This window comes from Neolamprologus multifasciatus, chromosome 18 (assembly GCF_963576455.1).
Source record: "Neolamprologus multifasciatus chromosome 18, fNeoMul1.2, whole genome shotgun sequence".
Taxonomy (NCBI): Eukaryota; Metazoa; Chordata; class Actinopteri; order Cichliformes; family Cichlidae; genus Neolamprologus; species Neolamprologus multifasciatus.
The window spans coordinates 28,264,555-28,277,326 of NC_140456.1; the positions used below are offsets into that span (position 1 = coordinate 28,264,555).

A 12,772-nucleotide genomic window follows, 5' to 3' on the forward strand; every position below is an offset into this window, starting at 1 on the left:
ATGGGAGGAGCTGAAAATGATGACGTCCGAAGCCTCGCTGCCCGGCTGTACCACGTGACTGGTTCACGAAGTGGTTCGAACTTTGCCGCGAGCTATGACAGCGATATGAACCCCTCAGACGCCATTCACAATGTAGGTGTTTGATGGAGAGTTGCGGTTAGTGAGAGTTTGGAGACAGTTTGGAGGTTTATGAGAGTGAGGAGAGAAAGTCAGGAGAGAATGGAGCCAGCTAAGAAGAGGAGGATGTCCTCCCCTGTGTGGGAACATTTTGATTTTATTCCTCCCAACAAGTTATGTAAATTTCTACAGAAGATGTATTTTCATAATACTGATGGTGCAATAAAACTTATGTTAAGCTGTCTGTACTTTTGTACAAGGTGAAGTGTTTGCTATGTGCCAGGGAGCTGGGATATAACAACAACACCTCATCCATGCTTAGGCACTACAGAGCTTTGCATGAGAATAAGGGGAACACCGATTGTGGAGCAAGACCAGGTGAGCCATCAAATGTCATGATAATATAGCATGCAGTAATGTTACTAAATGATATAACAATATTATACAACTGTAATAAGTTATGTGTGTGATATTTATATTTGTGCTTTGTTTTTGTTGTCTTTCCTCAGGAGAACAATCTCAAATAGATAAAACCTGGTTAGCATGGTGATTGAGGACTCCCAGCCATTTAGCATTGTGGAGGACAAAGGATTTAAAAGATTTGTTAAATCATTAAATCCTAGCTATGTTCTCCCCACTAAAAAGGCCATAAAAGCAGTGGAAATTTAGTGTTTACAGAATAAAATGTGGGCAGGACTGAGGCTCAAAGCCTCAGTGTGTAGCTGTCCATACCTCAACGTTACAAAAGCACAACCACTGTCCACACCCCAACCACACCTCACCTCACAGTAAATGATCATTTCCATTTTAAGCATTTCCAAATAATCATTTTCCATACTGCCAGTATAAATATACACAGTATACTGCATCACTACAATATACATGTTTTACACACTCCTTTTGTTGTTGATATTTACAGGCTGTGTGCAAAATGCCACACTTCAAATTCATGCCAACTAATATTTTTACGTCCAGTAGGTGTCCTACTAGAGCAAATGAAGCTTCAAGACGCTTTGCGCTGGGGTGAACCAATTGGATGAAAAGCTTCAGTGCTTCATGAAGCTTCATCTGCCCATCACTAGTTTCTGAGCCCCGCTGAGGAAAACCGAGGGAGCGTAGCACCAGCAGCGCCCTCTTCTGGATGTGATTTTAATAGATTTCATTCTTTGGAGCTAGTTCAAGGACTGGGGCCCTTGAAGTCCAGGGTCGGATGAAGACAACCCAGTATCAACAAATTCTTCAGGATAATGTTCAAGCATCACTCACAGAGTTGAAGTTTGTGGAATATTGATTCCTAATATTAAATGGTCAGAGGGCAAATACTGATGATTTGTTGAATCATCAGTATTTGATTTTTTACATTTTATTAAAAGAAACTGTCAGAGTTATTATACATTACAATGCATGCTCTGTGTGTGTTTGTATTTGTTGTGTTTTTGTTTTGTCTTCGATTGACTTTTTTTACTCATTATGTGTTTACCACGGCACAGTAGTTAACTTTTTTTTTTCTCTCTTCTACAGTGTGTCTTTTGTCCCATCTCCCTCCCCACCACCTCCAATCAGTCACTGCAGACGGCTGCGCCTCCCTGAACATGGATCTGCCAGAGGTTTCTTCCCATTAAAAGTGAGTTTTTTCTTCCCACCACGTGCCACGTGCTTGCTCAGAGGGGGTTATCTGATTGTTGGGGATTTCTTTGTTATTCTAGTCTTTATTTAACAATTTAAAGTGTAAACTGCTTTTGTGATTTGGTGCCACATACAGTCATATGAAAGCATTTGGGAACCTTTCTTCTGGATGGAATTATGTTTATTTCTTCCTTACAAAATCTCTCCACTTCATTTAAATCTGATGTCAGCCAGGTATTGACAGCCTGCTTCAAATCATCCCACCGATTTTCTATTACATTTCAGGTCAGAAGACAGTGATGACCATTCCACAACATTGTACTTCTCCCTCTGCATGATGCCTTTGTAGATTTCCAACTGTGTTTTGGGTCATTGTCTTGTTGGAATGTCCAACACCACAAACTTCAACTCTGTGAGTGATGCTTGAACATTATCCTGAAGAATTTGTTGATACTGGGTTGTCTTCATCCGACCCTGGACTTCAAGGGCCCCAGTCCTTGAACTAGCTCCAAAGAATGATGGAGCCTCCACCAAATTTGACAGTGGGTAGCAGACGTTTTTCTTGGAATGCAGTGTTTCCTTCCACTATGCAAAGTGCTTTTTGTTATGACCAAAACACTCAATTATTATTTCATCAGTCCAAAGCTCTTTCTTCCTAAATGAATCTGGCTTATCTAAATGAGCTTTTGCATACAAGCCCCCCCTGACAATCTTTGTTTTCAGATCCTTTGACGATCCCATGCTGTCACTCTTCAGAGGAGAGGCAAAGAGAAGCACAACTTGTCATGTCCCACCTTAAATACCTTTTCTTATGATTGGACACACCTGTATTTAAAGTTTAAGACTTAACAAGCTAATTTTGGCGTGTACCCAATTTTTTGCACAGCAGGTTTTTACATTAAATTTCATACAAGTAAATACTGCTTCACTAAAAATCTTTGTATGGAAAACACAGCAGTACTCAGATATTCCTAGAAAATAAAAGACATACCACTGTTATCTTTTTTGGTGAAAACAGAGTGAATTATTATAATGCTGAGAGGGGTTACCAAATGTTTTCCTATGAGTGTAAATAATATTTAATTAATTTAAATAATTGTTTCTGAGCTTCATGGAAAAGTTTGGATACTGAAAAAAATACTTTTTCATAAAACACTGCAGTTGAAAAATATTGTAATAACGCTGCTCTTTGAAACTGCATTAAAGCTACAGCACATTCTCTGTAACGGTTGCTTTAGCAGGGTTATGCTCCTCTCACCTTGGTACACTGACTAAGAACTATGAGAACAGCAGGAGTCTTTGTGCTTTTGTTGCTTAATGTGGTCATGGAAATAAGAGGTGCTGCAGATAGAGAAAAGTCAAGTCCTGACAACAAACTGAAGACAGAAGAGGCTGAACTTCCTCACACCAAGCCTGCAAGTTTTTCACATTTTTTAGGCAAACTGCTCGTGGTGCCCATAGATGGAAGTCCCTGGATAGGTCTTAAAGCCATTGCCCAGGAAATGGGTCGCCGTGGACACAGTTACGGTGGTGATGCCAGAGACCACCATACGAATGGGTCCGGGGAAACATTATGAGACTTTGACCTATCCTGTACCTTATGACAAGGCTTACATCGACTCTGTGATGTCCACACACAAAGACATCATGAAAAGATCTGCACAGCCTTTCATGGAGAAGATCAAGAAACGGTTCACACAGGTCCAGGCCATTTCTGATTTTCTGCACATCACTGCAGAGAAGTTGCTCTTCAATGCCAGTCTCATATCACACTTGGCCCAGCAGGTGAGTACAAATACAGAAGAGTGTTGTGTTTGTATATAACACTGGAAACGATGGCTCGTTTTTAGGCACACTTTAATGTTACCGAAAAACGCTCACATCGCACTCTTCCACTTCTTCTCTCTCCTCCTCATTTACCTGTTTCACAGCAGCGCCACATGGCCTGAACGAGTAACAGCACCCATAGAAGCACATAACCTTCAGATTCAGTCTACACAAGCCTGTAATTACGACATCTCCCCTTTTACCCGAAAAGCAATTCTCAGCTAAAGTAAAGTGCAGGTATTAATCAAACATTAAACAACATGTTTACTTTTAAGGGTGTCTAAGCAACACTTCAGGCTTCAGTTTTATATTTCTGGCAACTTAAGGAAAAAATAAAGCATGGTGTCTGAGATGATCCACGCAGATCAAACAGGCCAAGTATCTGCTTTTAGCTTAGCTTATCCAACTTTTAGTCTGGAGCCATTTTTCAGTAGCTAAATGTGATTTACCTTTGTTTGTGTGTGTGTGTGTGTGTGTGTGTGTGTGTGTGTGTGTGTGTGTTTGGTTTGTTTTTTTAAAACACCAAACACTGTGGCCCGTGGCGGTCCTAGCCTGTTTGGCGCCTCCGGACCAGTGTTGCCAACTCCTCAGTAAGGAAAATCGCTATTGGTTGTCCTAAAAGTCGCTAGAAGTGCTAAATGACGTCATCACCTAATTTGCAGAATTGGTCATGCTAATGTAATTGTAACCTACGTTGTTGGAGAGAGAAATAACATCGTGGAAGAGACATAAAGTGAGTAAAAAACTAAATGCAGTTAGAATTTATTTAGAACTACAAATTAAATTTCTTTTAGCAATTATTGTTTTTTTTAATGTCACAATTCCAACCCTGCTCCTTTATCTGGGCTTGGACCGGCAATAGTGACCCGAAATAGGCACTCTGGTGGAGTTACTTTGTGTGTGTGTGTTTATAAGTAGTTTTAAACCTTGTGATCCACAAAACAGCAACAACAGTAAAATTGTAAAAGAAGAACTGACTGCGTTACAGCACCCGCTGCTTGTTAAGAGTAAAAGCCATATGCGCTTTCACGTCTTTTTTTAGCCGTCTTTTTTTTTTTAGGGGGTCTGAAAACTCGCTAAATATAGCGACAAAGTCGCTAAGTTGGCAACACTGCTCCGGACGAACACTCCCTCTGGTTTTTGATACAGGTGACACGGGCGGTTGCCCGGGGCGCATAGCTGGACTGGCCATTGGGCATACCGGGCATTTGCCCGGTGGGCCGATGGTAATTTTTTGTTTTAAATGGGCCGATGTTTTGTTGTTGTTGTCTTTTTTTCTGTAACAGTGTAAACAGTGAAAGGTGGCGGATTGGACAGATGCTGGCAGACGTGTAAAAATAACTCAATTGTTTGTTAGTGGCTATGGTGGAGCTTTCACAGATTCAGTAAAATTAGTAAGTGGTGGAGGCCAGCAGGTGGATGGGGGAAAGGGGAGGCGGAGGTGGAGAGACCCAAGGCGGCTGCCGGTCCGACTGTCAGGTGAAATGAGCTTCAGGTAAGAAGTTATGACCTGCAGTCTATCTGGGTCAGATATAAACCAAGTTTTGGTGTAGTTTATTTTCGTTGTGCTAACTTTTTACAGTCAGTTACAATAACTCGTACTGTGTACTAGCTAGCATGACAGAGTTTCTATACAGTTGGGTGGGTGCTATGATGTTACTGGTGAACTTTATTTTATTCATATGGTTAGTTAGTAGAGTTGTCTACCATCCTGTAAAAAACGGAATCATCTGGTATTCAGAGTTAATATTAAGCATTTCGCATTGAGCTGAAAATAAACGCGATTTGTCCTGTACTTCAGCTACAATAAAAAAAAGACAAAAAGCTGGAGTTATTCTGTCTTTACGCTGTCAGCTGCCTCTTCTTCTCTCATTCTCCCCCCTCCCTCTCCTGCTGCTACTTCAATGTGAAACTGATCAATGATCAGCTGATCAGTGTTTCTGCCGCCTCTCACCCGTCTCTCTTGCTTGTTTATCTCCCGCTTTGCGCCAGAAAGAGGAAACTAGCGGAGGCCGCGTTAAACAGCAGAAGCGCCTTTAAACTTGATAAGCTGTTGTTAGAATTTATTTAATATTACTTTCTAGTATCAGCTGATGTTTGTTGGAGCCGTAAAAGCTGCTGGTCATGATATCGGTTTGGTTATCTGGTGAGAGGGAAACATGAAGAAGAAACCAGGAGATGTCCTTACTGAATCATCAGAGCTGAACAGGTGATGGAGAAACAGGTTTACCTTTTAGGTGACATGAATGAGTTGAAGGAAAGCTATGAACTGTTTCTGAGAGACAACTTACACCAGGATCCTTTTCTATGTAGCTGACAGCTGGTAACTGTGCAGGGGCGGGTCTAGCAAAGTTTTGCCATGGGGCCAGGTAGAGCATTAAAGGGAAAGGAGGGCACAAAGAAATACTTTTCTTTCTTATTCTCATTTAAAATTTCTAGCTTTTAACAAATAATTATCCGAATCTTACAACCAAAGTTTTCATCTGATGTCAAATGTATAGAAATCCATTATTGTACATAGTAAGTTTTTTTCAGGGTCCCAACATAATTCCTTCAGAAGAAAGTACTGTAGATGATGCCAGTATTTTCCCACATTTTCTAGATACTGTACTAGTACTTTGTGTAAAATGCCATCAAAAAGTCAGTTAAGTTTTATTCTTTCTCACCTGTCTTTCTGTCTCCTTTCACTTTGTGGCGGGGCGTGGCCTGCGGTGCCGTGCAGAGGAGGCGGGCGCACCTGTACGGCATCCGCAATCACGCCCCGCCGACTTAAATATCGTACTGGGTCCTGTGGTGGGGGTGTGTGTGTGAGGTGTTGTAAATAAAATGACACAAAACGCTGATCCCTGGACCCGCCGTGCCTTATTCCTGCCACAGTGGTGCCGAAACCCAGGAGGCGGCATGGCAGGTCCTTACCGGGGCCATGGAACGGAGGAGCTGGCCCAGATGGTGGCCGAATTAGCGGCCACCCAGCGGGAGCAGGTGGCGGAGGTGCGTCGCCAACAGGACGAGCTGCAGAAGGAGAGCGAACGCCACCTGGGGAAGATGGCGGAGCTGGCAGCGCTGCTCCAGGCCTGGGCGACCTCGACGCCGCCACCCCCACCGGGGTATACTGACGGTGGTAAAGCGGTGGAGGCACCTCGGCAGCCGGAGGTGGTGGACGAGTCACGCGGGGGTCCGAGCCTGCCGGAGGAGGAGGAACAGCCGGGTGAAGGGCTGCTCCTGCCGGGAGCGGTGGAGGAGCCGCTCCAATCGGAGGCGGAGGACGAGGCGGGCGAGGGTCTGCGCCGGCTGGAGGGAGAGGAGCCACGCGAGGGGCTGCTTGAGGCGGCGGCGGCGGCACCGGAGGCGGCGCCCGAGGAGCCGCTCCAGCCGGGAGAGACGGCACCGGAGGAGCCGCTCCAGCCGGGAGAGACGGCGCCGGAGGAGCCGCTCCAGCCGGGAGAGACGGCACCGGAGGAGCCGCTCCAGCCGGGAGAGACGGCACCGGAGGAGCCGCTCCAGCCGGGAGAGACGGCACCGGAGGAGCCGCTCCAGCCGGGAGAGACGACACCGGAGGCGGCGCCCGAGGAGCCGCTCCCACCGGGCGGGGCGGAGAAGCCGCGGGATAAGTCGGAGGGGCCTGTGCTAGGGGAGTCCGCGCCACCGAAGCCCGAGGTCGGCGGGGTGAGCAGAGCGGCCTCACCTCCACCAGAGGCCGGTGCCTGCCGGACAACTGCCCAGCCGCCTGCGAGCCGGGGCGCACGTCCGTGCCGACCGCGCTGCGTCCACCTGCCACGCGGCCGACCTCCGGACCAGCTTCGCCGACGCTGCTGGGTTCGCGGGCGGCCACCTGAGCTCACAACTCCCCGTCGCTTGGCCAGGGCCCGGGGGCGCCGACGGTCCGGGCTGATCCCCTCTCCTGCTCGCGGTGGGGGGAGTAGGTTCGGCCGGATGATTCCCGGCCTCAGTCGGGCGATGGGGGTGTGTGGCGGGGCGTGGCCTGCGCTGCCGTGCAGAGGAGGCGGGCGCACCTGTACGGCATCCGCAATCACGCCCCGCCGACTTAAATATCGTACTGGGTCCTGTGGTGGGGGTGTGTGTGTGAGGTGTTGTAAATAAAATGACACAAAACGCTGATCCCTGGACCCGCCGTGCCTTATTCCTGCCACACACTTTTAAAAGGTTGCCATGTTAGAAAACATATTTTGCCCTGCCATGCTGTTTATTGATGTGGTAAATAAATAGTTTATGAAAATATCACTAAATCTGTCATTTATTATTTTTAATATTCAGTAATGGTCATGTTTTACCTCTACTCTGCTCTGTCTTAATTTCAGGTTTCCACCATATGTTGTAGATAGTTCAGGAAGTTAACTCAACCAAGCAGTCTTTGGGTTTCGGCTAAGTACTGTTTAGAATACCAGTATAGGGAGCCTCCAGCCTCCAGTCCCTCCTGCTCAGACTATGAAAACTTCCAGATGGTTCCCACTCTGGAGACCTCCTACCTTGCGCGGGCTGCAAAGAACGAGTTCCTCAACTTGGTGCCTGATATTGAAGAAATGCGACCAGGGTGAGTAATGCCATATTAACCTAAATACTGTCACTAAGACATGTGTCTCACAGACCAAATGTAAGTCGACACTCATGTTCTCTAGTTCAAGCAGAAATGATGTCGATTGATTCAAATTCCTGAGCCTGGATGATTTCAGCTGGAAACAAACCAACTCTGCTTCTTCCTCAGAAAAACAAGCGCTCTCTTAAAAAATAAATAAATGAATAAAATCACTTCTTTTCAGATCTGTTGTGTCCAAGAAGGGTTTTCTAAGCTTCATGGAGCCTCGCTCTAACTCATGGGTGAAGCATTTTGTGGTTGTTCGCCGGCCCTACGTCTTCATCTACAACAGCGACCAGGACCCCGTGGAGCGAGGCGTCCTCAACCTCTCCACAGCACAGGTGGAATACAGCGAAGACCAGCAGGCCATGCTTAAGGTTTGAGGCAGGATAGAGAAAGGCTGGATGTAACACGCTTGTCTTTAATGAGAATTCATTCAAATTGTTTTGGTGCACGTTGGCCAGTTTTGGACACATTGATTGATGAAATGGCAAATGGACTGGGATTTATCATTTGAATGAACATAAATATAATGTGATGTTTTCGTTTCAGACGCCCAACACATTTGCAGTGTGCACAAAACATGGAGGCATCCTCCTGCAGGCCAACAACGAGAATGACATGAACGACTGGCTGTCCGCCTTTAATCTTCTGCTAGCAGGAACAATAAGGTACACACACACAGACACACACGCACCTCTCACACCACAGTCAAACGTACAGCTTCTGCACCCTTCAAAAAAATCCCCTGCTCCTCACAACGTAAAACTCTCCCCACAGATCTAAGTTGGCAAGGAAGAACTGAGCGGGCGGAGCGGTACGCGGGAAAACCACCGCTTCCATCCTTTATGAAAAGCCTTTGAAAATACCAAGTGTTAAAACGTATTAATCATTGTGATTCTTGATGGTTTTCTCTTGTAAGTAGACTTGTGGCTTAAGTCTCTTTTCATGTGACTCAAACGTTTAAGTTCCACAGAACTTTTGCCTCCCTGCTTCCCTCCAGCAACCCCGCTGCCAACTTAGCTTTCCTCCTCTCTATTCCCTCTCCTCAGCTTTTTGTGTTTTTGTTTCGATGACAATGTTTGGGTCTAATTTTGTTCCGCTTGGTTGTCATTCCCAAACTCCCCTAACTAAGTAGCATGTTGTAGTAGTCTACTTGTGTGTGCACGACTCTTTAGAAACGTTCCGTTTGCCAATCATCTGTACAAAAAAATGTCTCTATCAGTTTTATTTGTCTCCTGAAATGAGTTTCATTCTATTTTGGGGGTTTTTGCTGTTGGTTTTTTATTAAATTAACATGCTCGCATGATACCTGCAGCAGTCCTCAGGAGAAAACCAGGTTTGCTCAGTTTCAAACAAAAAACAAAAATGAACCAAATCAACCAGCTTACATTTGAAACCATGAAGGAAAAATCTACAGATATCTCCAAGTGACGTGTTAGTTTACGCTCTGCTACCTAAACTATAGCTGCTAATAGATTTATAGGGTATTTTTCTTCTCGCAGTGAATTTGCATCAGGCTGAACCGTCTCTGAAACAAAAACTCAAAGTGGGAATGAACTTTGACAGGAGGGCCACACCCAATTTCCTCTGTCATCCACGTCATACTTAGATCCTCCTCAATCTGTGTACATACGCCGCCTCTAAACCCCCGATAGTGCCAGTCAGTTAGTGAGTCAGTAAAATACTGACTCACTAACAGGGTTACAAGGAGATGAGGAGGAGGACTAGGAGGATGAAAACGAACTAAGGAGAGAACTTGATTTGTACATGCAGTCTGTTCTGGGATGAGTGTGGTAGTTAACCCTCATTTAACACATCCCTCTCTGCTCCTCTAGCTCGCTCTATCTCACTGAGAATCAGAAAGCCTTGACATTTACTGCTATTAACTTTACACTCTTGTTGTAAAGACGCAAAGAAAACACAGTGAAAAGGTTAGAAGGACGTAAGGAAAAAGAATGAATGAATGGTTTAATAGAAGGAAAGAAGTTAAAGGGACTACATATTCAAAGGTCTTATTTCTGATACTACCCCATGAAAATATTTGCTATTTTAGTGTGAACTAAGAGAGGGTTTGAATGTAAGAGAGAGGAGGAAAAAGGAAAAGGAGACCTAAAATGTAACGCCCTGCACCTCGACTGAGGAGGTGAGTTACATTAGTGCTTCCTCTTTATTAGAAAGCGGTTTAAGTGAATTAGAAGTCTGTTGTTTTTTTGGAGGAGATCTACTCATTAGTCATGCTAGACATCCATCTGAACTCTATCAAAACAAAGGTGTATTTTAACTCATTTTTATTTTTTCTAATATCAGAGGTCTAGCTGGTGAGATCTAAAACGACAGCAGACTTATTGTGTCTTTCTTCACCTCATCACTTTTTTCTGTGTGTGTTTTTCTGTTGATGCCTTTCAAACAAAACTAGCCATGATATTTTCCACCTTCCCCCTCTCACAATTAATATCAGTTAACCAAGCCCCCTTTCAGATTTGTTCACCAAATGAAAAGAAAAAAAAAACGTCATTAACGCTGTTTATTATTTGTCAGACCGGTTTTATTTTCATACTTTGTAAATATCTATGTTGTATGGAGCTTGAACTAAAATGTAAATATGTTTACTGTATTTGTAATAATTATAATCCATTCGCTGTACAGCATAGATGTGTCATGCAGATATCCTAATTCTGTGTATGGTAATCTTGCACCATTGAACTGTTAGTGAATGACGCAACAATAAAAGTGGGAAAATTGCATTAGCAGATCAAGTGCTGCCTGCTTATTTCCTGCTTTATGTGAGCTTCTGCTGTAGTTTATTATGTGCTTTAGTCCCAAGAAACCACCCTTTTACTGTGGCGCACAATAAGATCTTCTGATGTTTGGTGTCATCTTCCTGTGATCTCCTGTGAACAGGTGGATTAATTCATTTCAAGTTTATGTATGTAGCACCAAATCACAGCAGGGGCTGACGACTGTAAAGACTCTAGAATAATTATGGAGGCACAACATTTAAAGCTCCCATCCTTCCATCCCACAGACCTAAAAGTTAGTTATATGATAAACAGCCCCGTGTTTGTTTTCTTGATTTGTAAAATGCAAAGTGGTGACGTCCTCATATGGAGACAGTTTTTTTAATAGGCCAAAACAAGTCATTGTTTACAAAAATGTACATTTTATTGGGCAAAATGAGGTAAACAGTGAAGAAAAGTATGAGAAAACGGAGCATAGGATCTCCGGAGACTGTGGCAACTAGAATTATTGTATACATGTGTGTGTGTGTTAAGGACTGACACAGACAAAGAATGAATCAGACAATGAAGCAATGTCCTTTTTAAATGTTTATTTATAAACAGGATAAAACCATTCAAGTATTGAGTCATGAATAAAACATCAACCTCTGATCTGCTAATTGGGAAACAGAGGATGTCAGTGTATTTTTCAGTGCTAGTCCAAATTGAGTGAGATGACTTTACATTTGAATAGATTCAATTACAAGTTATATTTGGTTTTAATTGAATGAGTTCAATTTGATTTAAATCAAGCCAATTCACAACATATAAACTTGAAATATATGATAAAGGTTGTGCAATAATACAGAGAAAGCCCCAACAATCAAATGACCCCCTATGAGCAAGAACTTGGCAACAGTGGGAAGCAAAAACTCCATTTTTGGCAGAACCAGAATCAGGGAGGGGCCATCTGCCTTGGGGTAAGAAAATGAAAACTAAACTATAGGAAGACAAAGAGGAAAGATGTTCATGATATATATGAAACTTTCCGCTAGCCTTGACTAAAATATTGTTTTTGACAGGAAAGTATTGTTTCATTCATGTTTATTCCACGAGGTGGACAGCAGGAATAAAACAAACCAGATACTAAGAAATAAAGTATACAATGAAATTTTCTCGATATGCTAAAATTCCCACTGAGACTGGATAAGATTATTCTAAAACTGGTCAAAATACAATTCTCTTCATGCACAGAAATCCCACCCAGTCCCGCAACCCAGGACGAATATTCCTTGTGTGTTCTTGAGCTGGACAGAAATTCCTCTTGCTGAGCGGGGTCCACGCCAGCCTCGTGTCAGGCAGACGAGGAGCCTCCTGTCCCAGTCTCATCCGTCCACTGGGCCCATCACATCCCAGCCCAGTTCGCATTCTGCATTGGAGTCCGTCGCTCGATACCACCGCGGCTCCGATCACGTCATCACCTGTAAGTAAAAACAAATAGGAGCCAGAACCATCATCCCGGAAGCTGCCCTGGCTTATAGCCATGGCGACCCTCTCCCAACACGGCTGCACCCAGTGAACAACAGTGAGACGCTACTGACAAATGCAGGCAGTGGTATACATCTGCCCTGATGTCAATCACACACGTTGTCTCCTACTGTCGCCGTTCCTGCTGTCGGGACTGGGTCACCACATCACGCTGACCGGTCTCCAGACAAGGCGTCGCACCCCCCACGATCACACAGCAGCTCCCTCTTTTCCACCTGGCCTTCATGCGTTCCTCTTCCAATCTAGGGCCTGTCTCCTTCCAGTGCTCAGCTTGCTTCCTTTTAATACGACCTTTAAACAGCTGAAAGGACACCTCTGGACACACCCATGCCTTAACATG

General features: G+C 44.3%; 1 protein-coding gene across 2 annotated transcripts; it reads left to right on the forward strand.

Annotated features, from left to right (window-relative positions):
* The first annotated feature begins 7,856 nt into the window (after positions 1-7,856).
* Positions 7,857-8,965, forward strand: LOC146498267 (kinesin-like protein KIF1B). Of its 2 annotated transcripts, none has more exons than XM_085140188.1 (3): positions 7,857-8,122; positions 8,349-8,541; positions 8,717-8,965. In XM_085140188.1, exons 1-3 carry the CDS (start codon positions 8,031-8,033, stop codon positions 8,948-8,950), a joined length of 519 nt encoding a protein of 172 aa, XP_084996314.1. In that variant the 5' UTR covers positions 7,857-8,030; the 3' UTR covers positions 8,951-8,965. The 2 variants fall into 2 exon arrangements, with proteins under 2 accessions (XP_084996314.1, XP_084996315.1); XM_085140189.1 differs by having other exon boundaries at positions 7,858-8,122; positions 8,349-8,505.
* Positions 8,966-12,772: the final 3,807 nt, after the last annotated feature.

Coding starts and splice junctions, on each gene's coding strand:
- LOC146498267 (XM_085140188.1), top strand. CDS start 8,031: ATGGTTCCCACTCTGGAGACCTCCTACCTTGCGCGGGCTGCAAAGAAC. Junction 8,123..8,348: donor ATTGAAGAAATGCGACCAGG/GTGAGTAATGCC, acceptor ACTTCTTTTCAG/ATCTGTTGTGTCCAAGAAGG. Junction 8,542..8,716: donor ACCAGCAGGCCATGCTTAAG/GTTTGAGGCAGG, acceptor TTTTCGTTTCAG/ACGCCCAACACATTTGCAGT.